At 40.9% G+C, this 17,500-nt stretch overlaps 1 protein-coding gene across 1 annotated transcript in view; it reads right to left on the reverse strand.

Moving 5' to 3' along the window:
* LOC138015095 (high choriolytic enzyme 2-like) overlaps window positions 1-17,500 on the reverse strand; it is a 67,100-nt gene that overhangs the window by 42,617 nt on the left and 6,983 nt on the right. The window contains exons 2-3 of the mRNA XM_068862012.1: window positions 11,181-11,369; window positions 503-629 (exon numbers count right to left, since the gene is read on the reverse strand). Coding sequence (XP_068718113.1) covers window positions 503-629; window positions 11,181-11,369 — 316 coding nt within the window. The remainder of the gene's footprint in view (window positions 1-502; window positions 630-11,180; window positions 11,370-17,500) is intronic.

A 17,500-nucleotide genomic window follows, 5' to 3' on the forward strand; every position in this document is an offset into this window, starting at 1 on the left:
GCATATTTGCGATTGTACTGACACAGAGGTTACATGAGATTAACATGGCGAATGTGCTCCAACACATGAACCCGAGGAGCAAATGGGGCTTTCGGATGTTTTGCGACTGAGTATCCCCAAGTCAACATCCAGAAATATTGAATCTCTTCAGCAACAAATTCACAGGTTAAGGTTCTCGAATCAACAGCTGTGCGTCAAAATTCTCACTTTTAGCGACGCGATATTTAAATCCAAAAAACTGGTTTACGCTATATTAATAATCCACCTTTTTTGCAGTGGAATAATAAATCTCTTATTCGATGGTTTAACATATAATACTCGCGGACATTTTTCGTCACCTCTGCGGGGCTCGGAAAAACTACGTCCTCACAACTCGAGGAAATACCCGCGCGTACTATATGCTAAATCATCGAAGAAGATGTAAAACACAATATTTCACAAAAACAAAGGGGGATATACGTATCTTAATTTAAAAAGATAAGAGAAACAAGAATGGACGCACCCAGCACCGTTTGTAAAGTGGACATATGAGTTGTCGTTATTGTTCTTTCGTCTGAAGCGGATGCAAGTTTTTGTTTTCCATTCGTCCATTCCGTCTGATATAGCTTTCTTTGCCCTGGAATACCTGGCTAAAAACACAATAAAGGACTATTAGGCGTCTTCTCAATAAAAACAGATCAGTGGGGAGAATGGGCGGGCGTGGCATTTGTTATTCAGCTTGAGTAGAATATACTGAAATAATTATTAACCTCCGACGTCCTTGAAAGTGCCCCACGTCTGCATGTTGCATTCACCCCCACTTCGGTAGACAATTATTCATTCAAAGTATTTCTCCAATTTTGATTATATTAGCTCATGTTTCTCACTTTACCGAAGCCCTTGGATAAAACAACATCAGAAGTCTAATCTTAGCAGATCGAGGTGAGTTTAATATCCCCCGGCAATTGCCGTGTTTGATAACACCCTCCTTCATGCTTGGTAACATCCTTTGATTGTAAAGGAAACCTCCATTTAAAGCTAAAAATTACTTCAAACCAGTTTAAAAAATGTTTACAATCAAATTTCTTTAAATAATTTATCAAAGAGAGTGTTTGTGTTCGAGAAGCGCTTATTTTTGTTCTCAAAGTTCTCGGACTCCGCCATCTTGAATAATAGTGACATGTTACGCTTTCATAGTCGTCATGATTGTACTGATTGATCGTTGATTGTTAGTTTAACCCTTTAAGCCCCGAGGGGGCTCCAATTGACGAGTAAAATCGTCTGGCATTAGACAGAGTAAAGTCTATAAGTGGCACTATTGGGGCTTAAAGGGTTAATACCAAAAAAAAGCAAACAGCGGTGGCAAAAGAGAGTTCTTTGAAATTATTTAGTTCACGTCTCGTATGCTTTAACATCCATCCTCAGAAGTGACCGTTAACTACAAATTTTATATGTAACAGGAGTAATACTTTCAAAACAATTCATGTGACAGATAATGGTAATTAAAAGAAAAAAACCGACTAATGCTAGTTAGTAAATAACAATAATAATAATAATAATAATAACAATAACAATAATAATAAAAGAGAATGGAGGCTACCATCCACTCGGTTCAACCGAGTTGCTATACCTACCAAGAAAGTGTGGAGGCCGGGGGACTGAAGTTATTTGAGAGTCTTTATAAGCAGACCAAAGTCAAGACCACAATAAAGCTGTACGCAAACGAAGATCGAACGATGAGTTTAGTGCCGAGTTTGAGGAGAAGTGCGAACGAGCAGGAAGAATCTATGGCCCACGTGATTAGCGGTTGTGGTGCCTTGGCACAGACTAAGTACATGCAGAGACACAATGCAGCCTTGAAAATTTTTTTCTTCGAGTTCCTGAAAGACTTAGATCTTATCCAGAGTATCCCCCCTTGGTACTCTCCAGTCTCACCTAAACCCGAGTACAAGAATTACCGAGCGTGCGCGTACTGGGATGTGCCAGTATTCGCTGAAAATACGGAAGTCAGGGCTAACAGAATTGTGGACAGAAAGGAGAAGAAGGTGATCCTTATTGAGATGAGCTGCCCTTGGGTTTCCAACAGAGAACTGAAGGAACAGGAGAAAACTGACAAGTATGCGCCGTTGAGATGGGAGATGCGCCAACAGTTCCCCGGCCACACTATCACACAGCTTAATGTGATAGTTGATGTACTAGGAGGCTACTCTATGGAGACGGAGGAGAAAGTTAGGAAGTTTTTTAGGTTTGGATAGAGGGAGCCAGGTTTTGTTTAATTTGCAGAAGACAGTTTTATCGTACACCCTAAACATAGCAAGGTCTTTCAAGGTTTCGACGAGTTATCAAGGAATATAAACTCTTGTTCCTTTCTCAAATGTTGGTTCGTTAGTTATTACCAATTGGTTTGTAAATAGGTTTAACAGTAGGGATTGTTACACAATAGAACCTTTTCCTACTTATATCTGTAAGCATACTTACGTACAACATACTGCATAATAATAATAATAATAATAATAATAATAATAATAATAATAATAATAATAATAATAATAATAATAATAATAATAATAAACGATTATGGCGCTTGTTGGAATTTTCAAGAATCCACGCTGGGCTGCAGGAATCCTACAATAATAAGACAATTAAATAGTCTAGCTTTATTTTTGTTGAATGACCATTTGCAGATTGTTTTTTCCAGTTTATTAGCCAAAGCTACTATTGATTAAGCCTGTTTCTAAATATCCTCGACAGCAGAAGGACAAGTATCAGACGCTTCACAGATATTCAGGCCAACAAATTGACCGACTCTTAACTGAGTGGCTTTATAGCTCAGATGATAAGAGCACTGCACCGGCATCACAGAAGTCGTGGGTTCGAATCCCGGGCCGTTAAAGTCACCTGAATTCTTCAGGTGTCTATCAAGAGACAATTGCTTAAATTGTCTAGTTCGATCATTTCTCCAATTCACCTCTAAACCGCACTTCACAAACATTTGTCAACCAAAGACAAACTTTCCTCGCTTTCCGCCATTGTTCGGAAAACTGCTTTGGTAACGACGTGTCTATCCTTGCAGGAAAAATATGACATCACTGCAGGAATCCGTAGGAATCTGTTGGAATCTACTACCATATATGGTGAACAGTAATATTCAATAATTTGTTACGTTTTTCGGGGTTCAAGTTCAAGTTCAAAATCATTTATTCACACTTATTCAACTACAATATAACAACAAAAAGAGTAAAAAAGAATAAAAACAGAGCTAGCTATACATTGAATTAAACATAACAAAGAAGAAAGTGTGTAGCAGCAAAAGGAGCCAAGCTTTCGAGGTGGCTGCTACCACAGAGTAGTTACAAGTGGGTGGAGGTTATGTAGTATCGGGGTACCTCCGATACTACTTATTACTTATATTGCACCTTTTCTATACAAGAAGACACAGTTTTCACTGCTAACATGTCAATTAGGGTAGCTTTTAAATCTCTAATCAACAGTGTTTATTTTATTTTAGGTTGCATGTCAGAACGACCTTTTCTAAAATGTTGAAATGGTCCATTTCAATTTAGTCACCAGTTGAAGAAACATGATCCGAGAGAGCAGATTTGCGACAACTAATTGTTAAAGATTTAGAGTGTTCAGTTTTTCGGTCTTGTAGTTTTTTTTTTTTTTTGTCTTTCCAATGTAAAAATCTTGACAGTCCTTTCCTTGCCCTCTGAGCGGTTGCCTTACTTGGGTTTACAAAGCGAAGTCATTGCTAAAGGACTGAAGTCTTGCGTAAATAAATTCTATGGGTACGTTGATCTTCGAATTATTTTTCAAAGCCTTCATCGCATCAAGTCCTTTTCCCCCTACAAGGACAAACTCAGTCGTTCTCAAATGTCCAAGGTAGTATATAAGGCTAGATGTTAGGAATGTCAAGATTTTTACAATAAAAGACAAAACGACGACTACAAGACCAGAAAAAGGAACGCTTTAAATCTTAGATGAAAGAGGTTTTTCCTCTCTAAGAGCGACGGAATAGCGATTCGCGAAGCGGCGAGATAGGCCATTAAGTGCTTTAAACATGACGACCCAATCAAGTTCCACAGTCAAGTTTTGACCCTGGACATTTCATTTGTCGATTGAAAAACCGTTTCTTAAAAGGATTGCCTTTGCTTAAGTGGAGGAGGCCTTCTAGTGATCAAACCGGTTTGGTGTAATGTAAGAAGACGATTATCGTGACAGTACCGAACGTCACATAATAATCACACGATAACCGTGATAATCATATGATAATCGTCATGGCCGACGTGGGTGTACGACTTTTCGAAATAGCAATCGCTTTGAAATAAAGTCTCGCTTCGAAGTTTGCGGAAATAGATCTTTTAAAACTGGAGCAGGTCCTTTCTATTGCACAGTATGTCAGATATAGAATAGCCTCTGTACAGCCGGGAATATTTGAGAGCATCCTTTGGACATAAATTTGCAGATACCGAGGAAGGTGAAAGCGACGATCGGGGCTACTTTGAAGACTTTCATACACACCCTTTCCTTTAATAAGTGCTTCTAAGCATTTTTCTTGTTCGCTAATATATAGAGTTCCCTGGTTATTTATTCTTACTGGCCTTACTAAACAACGAATTTACGGGATAAAACAATTTGAATCTTTTCTTGTTTAGCTTTGACGAAAAGCAATCAAATAAAGAACTTCATAGCCACCATTGTGGTCCTGACCACAGCTATATATGTCAAACCTGGATTAAAACCGGCAAAGAATGCAGGGAAAAAATATTTTCCAAACTGTTTTCCACCTGAATACGAAATGCGTCGACTTAGAGATTTAGTTGACGTCGTATGGCCGTGTAGCCGCGTCGAGCCACAGAAAGGGCGCGAAAAATGAAGCCTCGTTAACGATTAGGTGTCCTGATCATAAGAAGTTAACCTGGCTTGAGCCTGCGATCCAATCGAAAACTAGTACTGTAGTGTATTAGGTCAGCGGATGAGAGCGTTAGTACATCCGGGAATGTAAGACAAAGAGTGTGAATTTGTTTAGACCTTTGTGGCACGCCTAAGTGGTTCTGATGTCTTACAAATTGGCGACGAGGATGGCCAATTCAGTAGAAACAGCGCTGCCTCCAGGGTCGCCCTCTCAGGTCGCGGAACGTTGCCGACGGTGGAAACGATTGCACCAGTATTACATGGATGACAAGGAAATTACGAAGGCTGCACGCAGAAAGCTCAATTGCTTCATTTAGCAGGTATCGAAGTTTAAGATGTTTACGAAGATCTTCAAGATCCTGGACCGATTAACGCAGAGACCGATGATGTCTTCTCAGTGTGTCTTCGAAAACTGGATGCTCATTTTCGCGCCGACGACAATGTCCCGTATGAGCGCCTCGTTTTTCGTCAACTAGCTCGAATGCAGGGGGAAACAGCTGACAAATTCATGGTCCGTTTACGCAAACAAGCTCGTCATTGCAATTTTGGTGAATCTTTGAACGAAAATCTACGAGATCAACTGATTAAAAAGTTTTTGGCAGATTTTGAATTGAAGAAGAAATTGCTGGAAGTTAATAATATTACTCTGGAGGCTGCATTACATAAAGTTCGTAAGTGGGAAGCCTCACGTGAGCAAGCGAAGCAAATGGTTACTCCGAATCAAGAGCCCGGAACAAGCACTAATGTGGCTAGGGAAACCTCGGGAAATGGATCCAAAGGGAACTTTGGCAAAACGTGTTTTAATTGTGGCAATGAGGGGCACTTCGCTAATGACAGGAGTTGCCCGGCTCGAGGACGAAAGTGTGCCAAATGTGGTCATTGTGCTAGGGAGAGGGAAGCTTGAAGCGTGGAAAACAAAGCACCAGCCAACAATCGAGAGGAAGGCAGGGGCGTCCAGGTAAAGGAAGACAGGCCAATTTTGTTGAAGGTCCGTTTGAGAATGTGGCATTTGCTTTCACTATAGAGGAACAGACATGCGCTTTGTCATCTTCTGCTGAGCCAGTGATATCTGTAAGCATTGTTGGCGTCAGCAGAAACATGTTGATTGATTCAGGTTCAGTAAGTAATCTAGTTAACTTGAGTACTGTACAAGAACTTAAACATCAGGGGTTAAAGACTGAGTTAAAACCATGCACAAAAGCGTTGTATGTTTATGGAGGCCGAGAACTTGAAGTTGAAGGCCAGTTTCAGATAGAAGTCTCCATAACCGAGAAAACGATTGTAGCAGATTTCATTGTGGTCAAAACTGGGCGTTGTTTGTTGAGTTATTCAACCGCCACAGATCTTGGAATTCTCCGTGTAGGCCAAGCAGAAACTGTCAATACAGGGAACTGTAACACTGTTGACGACTCCTTTGTGGGTCAACTCAAAGCAAACTACCCCAGTGTATTTAAAGGGATTGGAAAACTGAAGAACTACCAATTAAAGCTGCATATTGATCTGAGTGTAACTCCAGTGGTTCAGAAGGTGCGACGAGTGCCTTTTTCATTGAAAGACAAGGTAACTGCCAAAGTTAATGAACTCCTTGAACAGGACATCATTCACTACTTGCACAAATCCCATAATACACCTCTTTTACCCCCCTCCCCCCAAAAAAATAATCTGCATAGGTATTGTTTTCGACTTCTCTTGGGACATTTTCATAGAGGTGTATTATGGTATTGTGCAAGTAGTGAATTGAGAAGATTCAGGGGCCCACAGCATGGGCCAGCCCTATTGTTATTGCACCAAAGGCATCAGGTGACATACGACAGTGTCAATATGCGAAGGGTTAACGAGGCCATTATCCGTGAGAGATAACCTTAACGGAAGTGCTGTGTTATCCAAAGGTGGGGTTTCCACCAAATTGAATTGGATGCTGACTCGAGGGATATCACTGCTTTTCTCACGGAAGTACTGTGTTATCCAAATTGGATTTGAGGTGGGGTTTCCACCAAATTGAATTGGATGCTGACTCGAGGGATATCACTGCTTTTCTCACGGAAGTACTGTGTTATCCAAATTGGATTTGAGGTGGGGTTTCCACCAAATTGAATTGGATGCTGACTCGAGGGATATCACTGCTTTTGCCACCCATGATGGCATCTTCCGGTACAAATGACTAATCTTTGGTGTCAATGCCGCACCCGAAAAGTACCAACACATTATCACGCAGTCAATGGCAGGTCTGCAGGGGGTAGCCAACATAGCAGTTGATCTTATTGTTCATGGCCAAGACATGGAGGAGCATGATAAGAATTTAAATTATGTTTTGAAGCGACTTAGCGAAAAATAATTGACTGCGAACGCTGACAAAGGCACATTCCGAATGACGAGAGTGGTTTTTGTGGGTGTTTTGCTTAGCAAGCATGGAATCGGGCCCGACTGAAGAAAAAGTGAGAGCCGTTGTTGAAGCAAGTCAACCGCAAACGCCTTCAGAAGTTCGGAGCTTCTTGAGGCTAGTGGGATTCAGTGCCAGGTTTATTCCAGCGACAACAGCTGATCCCCAAAGGAGACTTGCACGGAAAGAAGAGCCATTCGTCTGGGGAGAGATGCAGGAGATTTCATTTCAGAAATTGAAGAGTCAAGTTGCCAGTGCACCAGTTCTTGCATACTTTGACAAGAACGCATTTACCCGTGTTATTGCTGATGCTAGTCCCGTGGAACTTTAGGCAGTACTTGTGCAAGAGAAGGGTGGAGAGAGTCGTGCCATCTGCTACGCCAGTCGAAGTTTGAGTCAAGTGGAGCGTCGTTACAGTCTAACGGAGAAGGAAGCATTAGCCTTGGTTTGGGCTTGTGAACGCTTCCACCTCTACTCGTATGGGTTACCCCAGTTTGACCTTGTGACCGACCATGAAGCACTGAACGTCATATATTCAAGCAAGTCAAGACCCTCAGCTTGGATAGAGCGACGGTTTCTGCGTCTTCAACCTTATAACTACCGAGTTTGTTATGTGCCTTCAAGAAAGAATATAGAAAATGCTCTTTCCCGATTGACAAAGATATCTGCCTCAGATCAGTGCAAAAAAAGATGATAGATACGTGCGTGTGGAAGCTCTGCACGCTGTTCCTACGGCTTTCAGAATCAAGAAGATTGAACGGATCTCGGCACAGAATCCAGAGTTACAATCCGTCAGAAATTGTGTCATCGAAGGCAAATGGGACAGTGCTCCCACGTCATACTTGCCTGTGCTCAATGAGTTGACTTTTATTGGTCATGTAATTCTTCGAGGAACAAGAATTGTTGACCCCCAAAGTCGTCGCAAGAGAGTTGTTAGTCTAGCGCATGAAGGACACCAGGGAGTTGTTAAGACGAAGGAAAGACTTACACCGAAGGTCTGGTGGCCCGGAATGGACCGTGACACAGAGAGATGTGCGGAGTGTTACGGCTGTCAGCCAGTTACCAGGAATGTCCCACCACTGCCGGTGAAGCCAACGGTGCTTCCCAAACAACTATGGGAAGAAGTGGCCATGTATCTACTAGGTCCATTACTGTCTGATGAACATCTGTTAGTTCTTGTTGATTATTATAGCCGGTGGATAGAAGTTTGTGTTCTCCGAACAACCACCAGCAAAGCCATCATTCATTACTTGGATGCCCAATTCGCAAGGCATGGATTACCTAAAGGTCTGTGTACTAACAATGGCTCAAATCTGGTATCCAAGGAAGTAGAAGAATATTTAGAGGAAATGGGAGTTGAGCACCGGTACACGACACCTCTTTGGACGACGGCTAATGGCGAAGTGGAAAGGCAAAACAGATCATTGTTGAAAAGTGTCAGAGCAGCTCACGCCGAAGGAAAAGCTTGGAGGGATGAGGTAAACCAGTTCCTGTTGGCTTGCCGTTCAACACCACGTTCAACCACAGGAAAGAGTCCTGCGGAACTGTTGTTTAAGAGAAAGATTACCACTAAAATGCTTGAGCTTGTTGATGTAGAGGAAGAGGAAACCGAAGCAAGTGATCAGGCAGTCTGTAATCGGGACACTCAAAGGAAACAGCGTAACAAAGACTATGTTCATAGGAAGTTTCGGACCAGGGATCGAGAGGTAAAGGAAGGAGCTACTGTTCTACTTTAGAAGAAGAAAGAAAATAAGCTGTCACCTTCATATGTGAAGGAACCCTATGAAGTAATGTCTCGTTACGGAGACCAGGTGGTAGTACAGTCGCCACAGGGAGTTCAGTATAAGCGAAATCTTAAGCACGTCAAACCGTTTCTAACACCAGAGTACATTACAGGCTGCTGAACCCCCAAATGAAACCAAAGCAACTGAGTTGCCGGCTGTGGAGGAGGATCCTGTACCAATGGCAGAATCACCACCAGACGTTGGTCCTTCTGTTGCTTCTCCAGCTGATAAACCTTTGAGGAAATCAGGAAGAATTGCTAGCCGCCCAAAGCGGCTAAACTGGGACAACTTAAGACTATCGAACCTGTTGTTGTGTTGCGAGAGTGACATTTGAGCAATTACTGAACTGCAAGAGTCTTGTATTAATATTACCAGACTGACTTTAAGTTTTCTTCAGTATAAGTATCGAAACTTAACGAGAGTTCAAAGAAATGTTTTAAGAAGCGTATGGATAGTTAAGATTTTTTATGTCGGACTGTAGGCGTTTAAGTGAAGAGAGAAAGGGATGTAGTGTATTAGGTCAGCGGATGAGAGCGTTAGTACATCCGGGAATGTAAGAAAACGAGTGTCAATTGTGTAGGTGTTCCTTGCTGGATTAAAGAGATTTGTTTGCACCTTTGTGGCTCGCCTAAGTGGCTCTGATATCCTACAAGTACATGGTCAGAGATCAACTTTTAAAAAAAAGGTGACTTCGATGAGCTCTAAACTTGTGCTCGTGGTATGGTCACGTGATACTGGTCAGCGGATACCTTGATTTGACAGGTGTCAATTGAGCATAACATGGATGTCCAGTATCAAAAATGTACTCTGTAAATGGCAGATACACCAGAAAATTTCTGAACTGGTTGTCCAAGCACATCCTTCACGAAGTCAATCAGCAAGATCGTGTTCTTTGGACTGAGCGCTAAATAAGTTGACCATTCCTCGGACTACATCTAAAAACCATGCGAAGATCATCGGTCTTTACAACGTTTACAGGAGTTTCCGAACTTTTCCTTTCCATGCTATTTGCTATCGACCAGACCTTCGTGAGAAATACCAAGTGAATTGACAACGTTGCGCGTCAGAGATGAACAACCCATGACACGTAAACATTAGACATTTTTTTATCCGTGAGTGAAGTTTCACAAAATGTATTGGTTCTTCCCCCATACCAATGTTGATAATGTGATGCAAAATACTGTGCAAGCCTTTGGTCGCTTTTTAAAACAAAATATTACAAGCAAAGCTCACTTTGATATCCGACGGCGAAAGATGCAATTGTTGTCGAAGACCATTACTCGCCGCTTTGAAGATTTCAGATATTTATTTTTCACCGCCTGTCTTGTTTATCCAATTGATGTTTCATTCTTGAGCTCCATAAAAGTATATTTTAGTTAAAGATCTACTATAACGCCATTCGCAATACAATGACTTTGACGCCATTGGAGGTTAATTAACTATTCTACTGTGTCCACCGGATAAAATCTACGCATTTCTGCTGCCCTCTGAAACCTGCCAAAAATACGCGCAGAAGACTCTACGGCACAAAGACAATACTCAGTAGGGGAGTTGACAGGAAAGACCTATAGTGCAACTTTTCCATTTTCTTGACACGGAAAAAACGGAGAGATTCAACTCATTTTCTGACTGGATTGGCTTATGCAACCCAGTAATGATTTCAAAGAATGCGCTTGGTTATAATGTTTGACACTGCTGTTTGCGTCTTATTTTTCATTAAGCTAAGATGGCCAACGAAAAAAATCTTTCTTTCAGTAGTCAGAACGATGGGGAAACCGTAACATGCTAGAAAATGTATTTTTCTGATACAAATACGTTTTATTTAAAAAATCAAAACATTTTTAGTTTTCAGATTCAGCGTTTATTTGTTGCCTGTTGGTAGCATGGCTTTATTGAAAAATAATGGTTCCTGCTTTTTTTTTTCGACTGCCAACAGTTTCCTATCTCACCCGCCAATGGCAGTCCCAGGCCAGGGACCAGCCAACCTGAATAACTCTCATTGGACCATAAATATAGAACAATCATCGTCGCACCGACAGAGTGCAAATGATGATGACAATTTCCAAATGCACTAGGAACGTATCGAGGTATTTTTTCCTGCTCTTTCAGTTACGGAAACTCACCGAGATTTGAGTCGATTGTATAAACAAGAACTCCTCTTTCCCACAGCCTATTTCTAAACGTAGTAGAGCCTCTTTTCTGCCTGTTGGGAGATCCATCCACATCCATTCCATGCTCAGCCCTGTATCGCTGTTCACGTGTGAGGTACATGTCTCCCTCGAACAGATCGGGATCTGTATCGTTTTGATTTTCTGCAAAATAAGTGTAAGGTAGAAGATACGTCTTCAATTTATACTTTCTTTCGAAATTTGTTCTGTACGCAAAATGTCATTTCGGTGGCTCGTGTTTGTAGTGTTTGGTTTTCATTTCACCTTGTTTGTCTACAGAGAGCATGCTTCAAAACATCAGGGTCGCTTTCCCTTTTTATGTAAGGAGCCAAAACGCGGGGCTGAGAGGGGAGGGAGGGGGGAGGGAATTCGCGGGCCGAGGTTAGGATCGGGGTGTCTTTTCTTTTTTCACAATTTTTGTTGTTATTCTCATGTCCTGTTGTTTTCGAATGATCGGGATTTGTCCATCATTTATGCTGGAATTGGTAAAACTGAAAAGTTGATGAGCCTACTGAAGCTCTTAAGGGACATTTAAGAATATGGGAGTTTGTCTTTGGGAAAATCGGAGTTAGTTGTTAAAAATCGGACTTTCTCTTTGTGAAAATGGGACTTTGTGTTTGCAAAAATAGGACTTCGTGTTTGCTAAAATCGGACTTTGTCCTTGCGAACATCGTTCGAAATTTAGAGAATTTCCGGAAAATCTGGATTCTGAGTTTGTGTTGTTGTCAATTTTATTGTTTTCTATTGTAAAACTGGATTGGGATCAAAGGATTCCGGATACTCCATCTGATAAGCCTTTATCTTATTTAAGTCACAATGGTTTTTATACACCAAGCGTTTGTGCTAAAGTCACACTCGCACAGGAACTTGCTGGCCAATTGTAAACCCGATCCCTTGACTTCGATATTAAGAACACAAAAGCAAAGTTCCAAATGGAAAAAAAATAACCTGCTTATTAAAGAGTTTCCGTAGGTGTCTCAAGTTTTTTGACTACTTTCCATCATAAATGAAGGACAGATCCCGATTATTCGAAAATAGCAGTACAGGAGAATAACGACAATAATTGCAACAAAAAAATTGTGGAAAAAAGACACTGCGACCCCAACCCCGGCACCGCGCTATGGCTCCCACCCCCTTTTTGTAACAGTATATCTAGTTTGAACCCGAAATAATGCACAATGTATTGTCAGCAAATTTTAAGTCATTGTGTTTGATAGAATTCCACTTACAAGACCCAGGATTTTGATAGTATGCGAGGCAACGGGTAACTGGGAGAAGGGACTGCTATCAGTTTTAAGCAGCAGAGGGTGAGGATTTTGGGAAATTGTCAACCAGCACCAAGGGGTAGGGAGTTGAGCGAAACCTTATACTGAGACGACCGTGATGGTGTAAGGACGTGTGTTTCACTGCTCCTGCAAACTGTAGGAATTTTGTTCTTAATCACCTTATGACAGGGCTCTCAGGTAGTTCGTTCTAAACGGAAAAATAGAAGCAGTAATACTCGGAAAATGGAATCTGTTTACTCGGAGGAAATAAAATTTGTGGGCAATATCATTAAGAGATCCACCTAAGCTTAAGTATGGTCAGCGACGACGAAGTATTGCGAGCACTACGAATGTCGGGACAAATCCCGGAACAACTTCAACTCATTTTGAAGAGGCGTGGACACGTTCAAACTAAATTGGTAGTGATTTTTCCGAAGGTCGGGAGTTTGGAAAAATCGTTAGTTGCTATGAAAAGCGGCCTCTCCAAACAAAGACGAAAATAATAGACTACCATGCAGCAAAGTTAATAGAGACAGGTTTATCTTTCAATGATGACGAAATGAAATTTATTAGAAGGATTATTTTTGCTGCTGAGGGTTAAACAAAAAAATGAGAGTTGGCAGCACTTCAAAAAACAGTCTTGCTGGGATCAGCGAGGATCGTCCGAAGAGGGCCACATGTTAGAAAACTGTCTAAGGTTGTGCTACCCTCGTTACATAAAGTATTGTATTATAGTCCTTGAAGTTTAAGGTAATTCCCTTGAAATTGTTCTACTATCAAACTTTTTTGGAAACTTGGCGTAATTAACATTCATGATATGAACATTAAAAAAATGCAATAAAAAAATGGGGTCACCGTGCTTGTTTACGCGTCAGCAGGCTCTTAAAATGGAGTATTTTTATTGTTTTCGCGTTAAAAATTCAAATCACCATATAGAATTAAGTCTTGGTTACTTCAGAGACACAAAATTTTATTTTGAAAATAAAGCTTCTTTTATTTACATAAGCAGTATTGCTTCGTTTACGCCGTCTTTGATTCCCTGGTTGTGGGAATAGTGCACTTTTTGGGACAGCTCCGTGGTTAGCTTGAAGTCCTCGCCTTGGGTAAAATATACCCAGCAAGGAGCTGTTTTCCAAAAAAAAATCATGTTCTACTATCAAACTTTGTTTCTTCTTCAAATATGTTCTTTATTAGACTGTTCTTAGTAAATACCTGAAAAAAAAATCGGGGGTCACCGTGCTCGTTTGAGAGAAAAGGAGCATTTAGTTCGCTATCGGGTTTAGTTTGAGCGAAATCTCTTACGTTTTGTATGCGCACGTGCCCATGTGCGCGCGCTAATGACGCGAAAATCGTGCGCAGTAGGGACGCGCAATGCAATACTAAGGAATTACCTTAAGGTTGCTTGTTGCCTCCTGATGATGGGACTAAAATTTCTGGCATTGCTGTATCTTCAGTGGAGCTTTTATTATAATCATAATCATAATAATAATGAAGAGCCTCCCCCGAACCTGAGAAATATTGTAAGAAAAAGGTTGAGACAAACAAGGCTCTCGCTCTCATGGAACCAAATGATATTACAGAAACAAACGACCTATTTCTAAAGCTGCAGGACGGGTAGTTGCAAAAAGACTTTGCATCAAACAACGTTAGAGGAACCGGCAAAAAATAATACCTTGGTGGAGGAGAACGTTAGATTGCCAGGTTGCACAGCTAAGGGAAGACAAGTAATATACAAAGGATGAGATCAGGTGAGCTCAGCAACAAGGCAATACAAGGGAAGTTAATGCGTATAGAAAGAACGAGGAACGAGGCACGAAAGATGGCGGTCACACCGAAAGTGTGCTTGTAGTATCTTGTCAGTGCCACAGCTTCAGTGGTGGTTAAAATATACAGTTAAGTCTATTTGAAATGCCTGACGAATCATCGAAGAAAAAGGGAACCGCAGAAAAGGGTAGGAAACGAACAAGAGAGGGAAGCTCGCAAAAGGATGAAGAGGACGCGTCCGACCAACATCACAAGCATAGATGCAAGAAGTGCCTTGAGGCTACAAACTCGAGGCTCTCCGGTATTGAAGAGAAACTCAACGCGCTATTAGCTATACTGCCCGAGCTGGAGAATTATAAACAGAGGATTACTCTTCTTGAAGAAGAAAATAAAGCCCTCCAAACGAGTTTGGAAAACTCGCAAGCAGAGATAGAAGACCTAAGAGCCCTCTTTGATGGTGTTAATCTTAAGCAAGAAGCAGATAACACTTCTAGCGAACGCATCGAGCATGATATCAAAGAGCTGCACCGCCGACATGTTAAACTCGAATGTCACAGTCGTAGAGGAAACTTGAAGTTCTTTGGAATAAAGGAACGTGAAAACGAAACAAACAATGACACTGAACTCGCCCTAAGAGAATTCATGCGTACGAAGCTAAAGATTCTTCCAGTCGACGAAAAAAACATTCGTTTTGACAGAGTTCACAGAATTACGTCGCGCCATTCACAATCAAATGGGCGAAGTCTTAAACCAAGACCGATCATAGTTAGGCTGACGGATTTTCAAGATAAATTTTTTATTAAATCCTTCATCAAAAATCTCCCAAGAGGTACCGGATTTGGAATATCCGACGATTTTCCCAAAGAAGTTGACGAGGTAAGAAAGTTGTTATATCCGATACTAAAGGCGGCCAAACGCGAGAAGAAAAATGCATACTTCAATGTCGAAAAGTTGATCATCGACGGTGCTCTTTACCGTGGTGAAGAAACATCTCAATTTTCTTTCTATGGGCGTTTAATGGACAATTAAGCTAAAATGAAAGTTAAAATGCAGTTTAGTTTATTTATCTATTTATTTTTGTCTACGGAACCACCTACTTGAGAGCTGCAGCTTTCCACTTTCTATATCCAGTCAAAATGCCGTACAAAGCTTTAGGTAAGTCTGTAATAGTTATGTGTTTCTGTATGTGTTTCTGCATGTGCTTTCGTTTTAGCTTTCTCTCCTGTTATGTTGATCAACTTTGTTTCGATGCTAACGAGGTAACAAGAATCAAGCCTGGCCACAAATATCAACCGCACTGTGAGCATAATTCTAAAAAAACTGTTTTCATTATTTCTTGGACACCCCGTCTATCCTGTTATTAGAAATCAAATGTATAAACTGCTATCACTTAACGTTAGAGGGCTAAACGGCTCGAGAAAGCGAAGACAAGTTTTTCGTTGGTTGCACCAACAGCAATCGGATATAATTTTCTTGCATGAAACTTATTCCTCGCCGGAATCCATCAAAAGATGGGAAACAGAATGGGGAGGCAAAATCGTGTCCAGTCATGGCTCCTCTCATAGTAGAGGAGTCATGATTTTATTCAAACCACGTCTTGACGTTGACTTCCAAAAAATTAATGCGGATAATTCTGGCAGATGTATTTTAGCCGAGACTATTATTGATGGTACGAAAGTGGTTTTAGTAAACATTTACGCACCGAATGATACAACCCAACAAGTTGTTTTCCTCAGGGACGTTTCAAAAGAATTTCTAATGCCTTACGCCAATGACAACTTGGTGCTGGGAGGTGATTTTAATTGTACAATTAGCACTTCAGACAAAAAAGGCGGTAGACCGATAGACAGCAAAAAAGCCTCTCTCGACGAGCTTCAGTCGTTAATCAAAACACATAATTTACTTGATTCCTGGCGTTTCAAGAATCCAGATCAACCAGGCTTTACATGGGCTAACCCGTCAATGAAGATACAGTGTAGACTTGACTACTTCTTTATTTCAAAGCAGCAAAAAGATCACGTAAAGGATTGCAAAATACTTCCAACCATTTATTCAGATCACTCCGCCGTCGCTCTCTCCATGTCTTTTAACGAAAGTGAACTCCCTCGATGGCCAGGGTTTTGGAAGTTTAACAACTCCTTGCTGTCAGATGCTGATTACGTGGAACTGTTAACATTTAAAATTCCAATGTTTGCAAAAAAGCATGAACAAGTCAACGACAAAGGGTTGTACTGGGAAATGATTAAAATGGAAATTCGTGCTTTTACAATAGCTTTTTCAAAGAAGAAAGCTAAACGAAAACGTGACGAAGAATCAATTCTTTTGTCAGAAATGATGAGATTGCAAATCAAACTCCAGGCGTCATACAGCGATTCTCTTAAGACTGAGCTAGAGAATAAAATTCAAGCTTTCCAAAATTGCGGTATTAAAACACGATGAACAATCGTGCGTAGTAGAGCGCGTTGGTACGAGCATGGTGAGAGAAATAGTAAATACTTTTATAACTTAGAAAAAAGGAACCAAAAAAAGAAACATATAACGTCCTTAGTTAATAATGAAGGTGACAAAATCACAAACCCGAAGGACATCCTGGAGGAAGAAGAACGCTTTTTCGAAGAGATTTACACATCAAGAAATATGGACCCCAACTGCTCAACTTTCAATGAGTTCTTTGAAATAGAAAATGCATTATCAGAAGAAATCGCGAAAACGTGCGAAGGTGTCATGTCGGTTCAGGAGTGTGAGCTTGCATTAAACGCTATGGAAAACAATAAAACTCTCGGCACGGACGGGCTAACGCCTGAATTCTATCGCTATTTTTGGAACCTGCTCGGTTCATTTATGGTAAGTAGCTTTAATTACGCCTTTCGAAACGGAACTCTTTCTATCTCTCAACGTCATGGGATTATTTCCTTAATTCCGAAGAAGAAGAAGAAGAATACTGAATATTTAAAAAACTGGCGGCCTGTATCTTTACTGAATGTAGACTATAAAATAGCGACGAAGACCATTGCTCTGCGCTTAGAGAAGATCTTGCCGAACTTAATTCATCCCTGTCAATCTGGATATGTTAAAGGAAGGTTCATTGGAGAAAGTATTAGGTTAATAGCAGATACAAATGAATGCATTTCACTAAAGCGAAGAAAATTCCAGGGGTAGCCGTGTTTTTGGATTTTGAGAAAGCGTTTGACTCGATTGAGTGGAATTTTATTCATAGATGCCTCGAAACGTTTAATTTCGGTCTTG

The sequence above is a fragment of the Montipora capricornis genome, chromosome 9 (genome assembly GCF_036669925.1).
Source record: "Montipora capricornis isolate CH-2021 chromosome 9, ASM3666992v2, whole genome shotgun sequence".
Classification (NCBI taxonomy): domain Eukaryota; kingdom Metazoa; phylum Cnidaria; class Anthozoa; order Scleractinia; family Acroporidae; genus Montipora; species Montipora capricornis.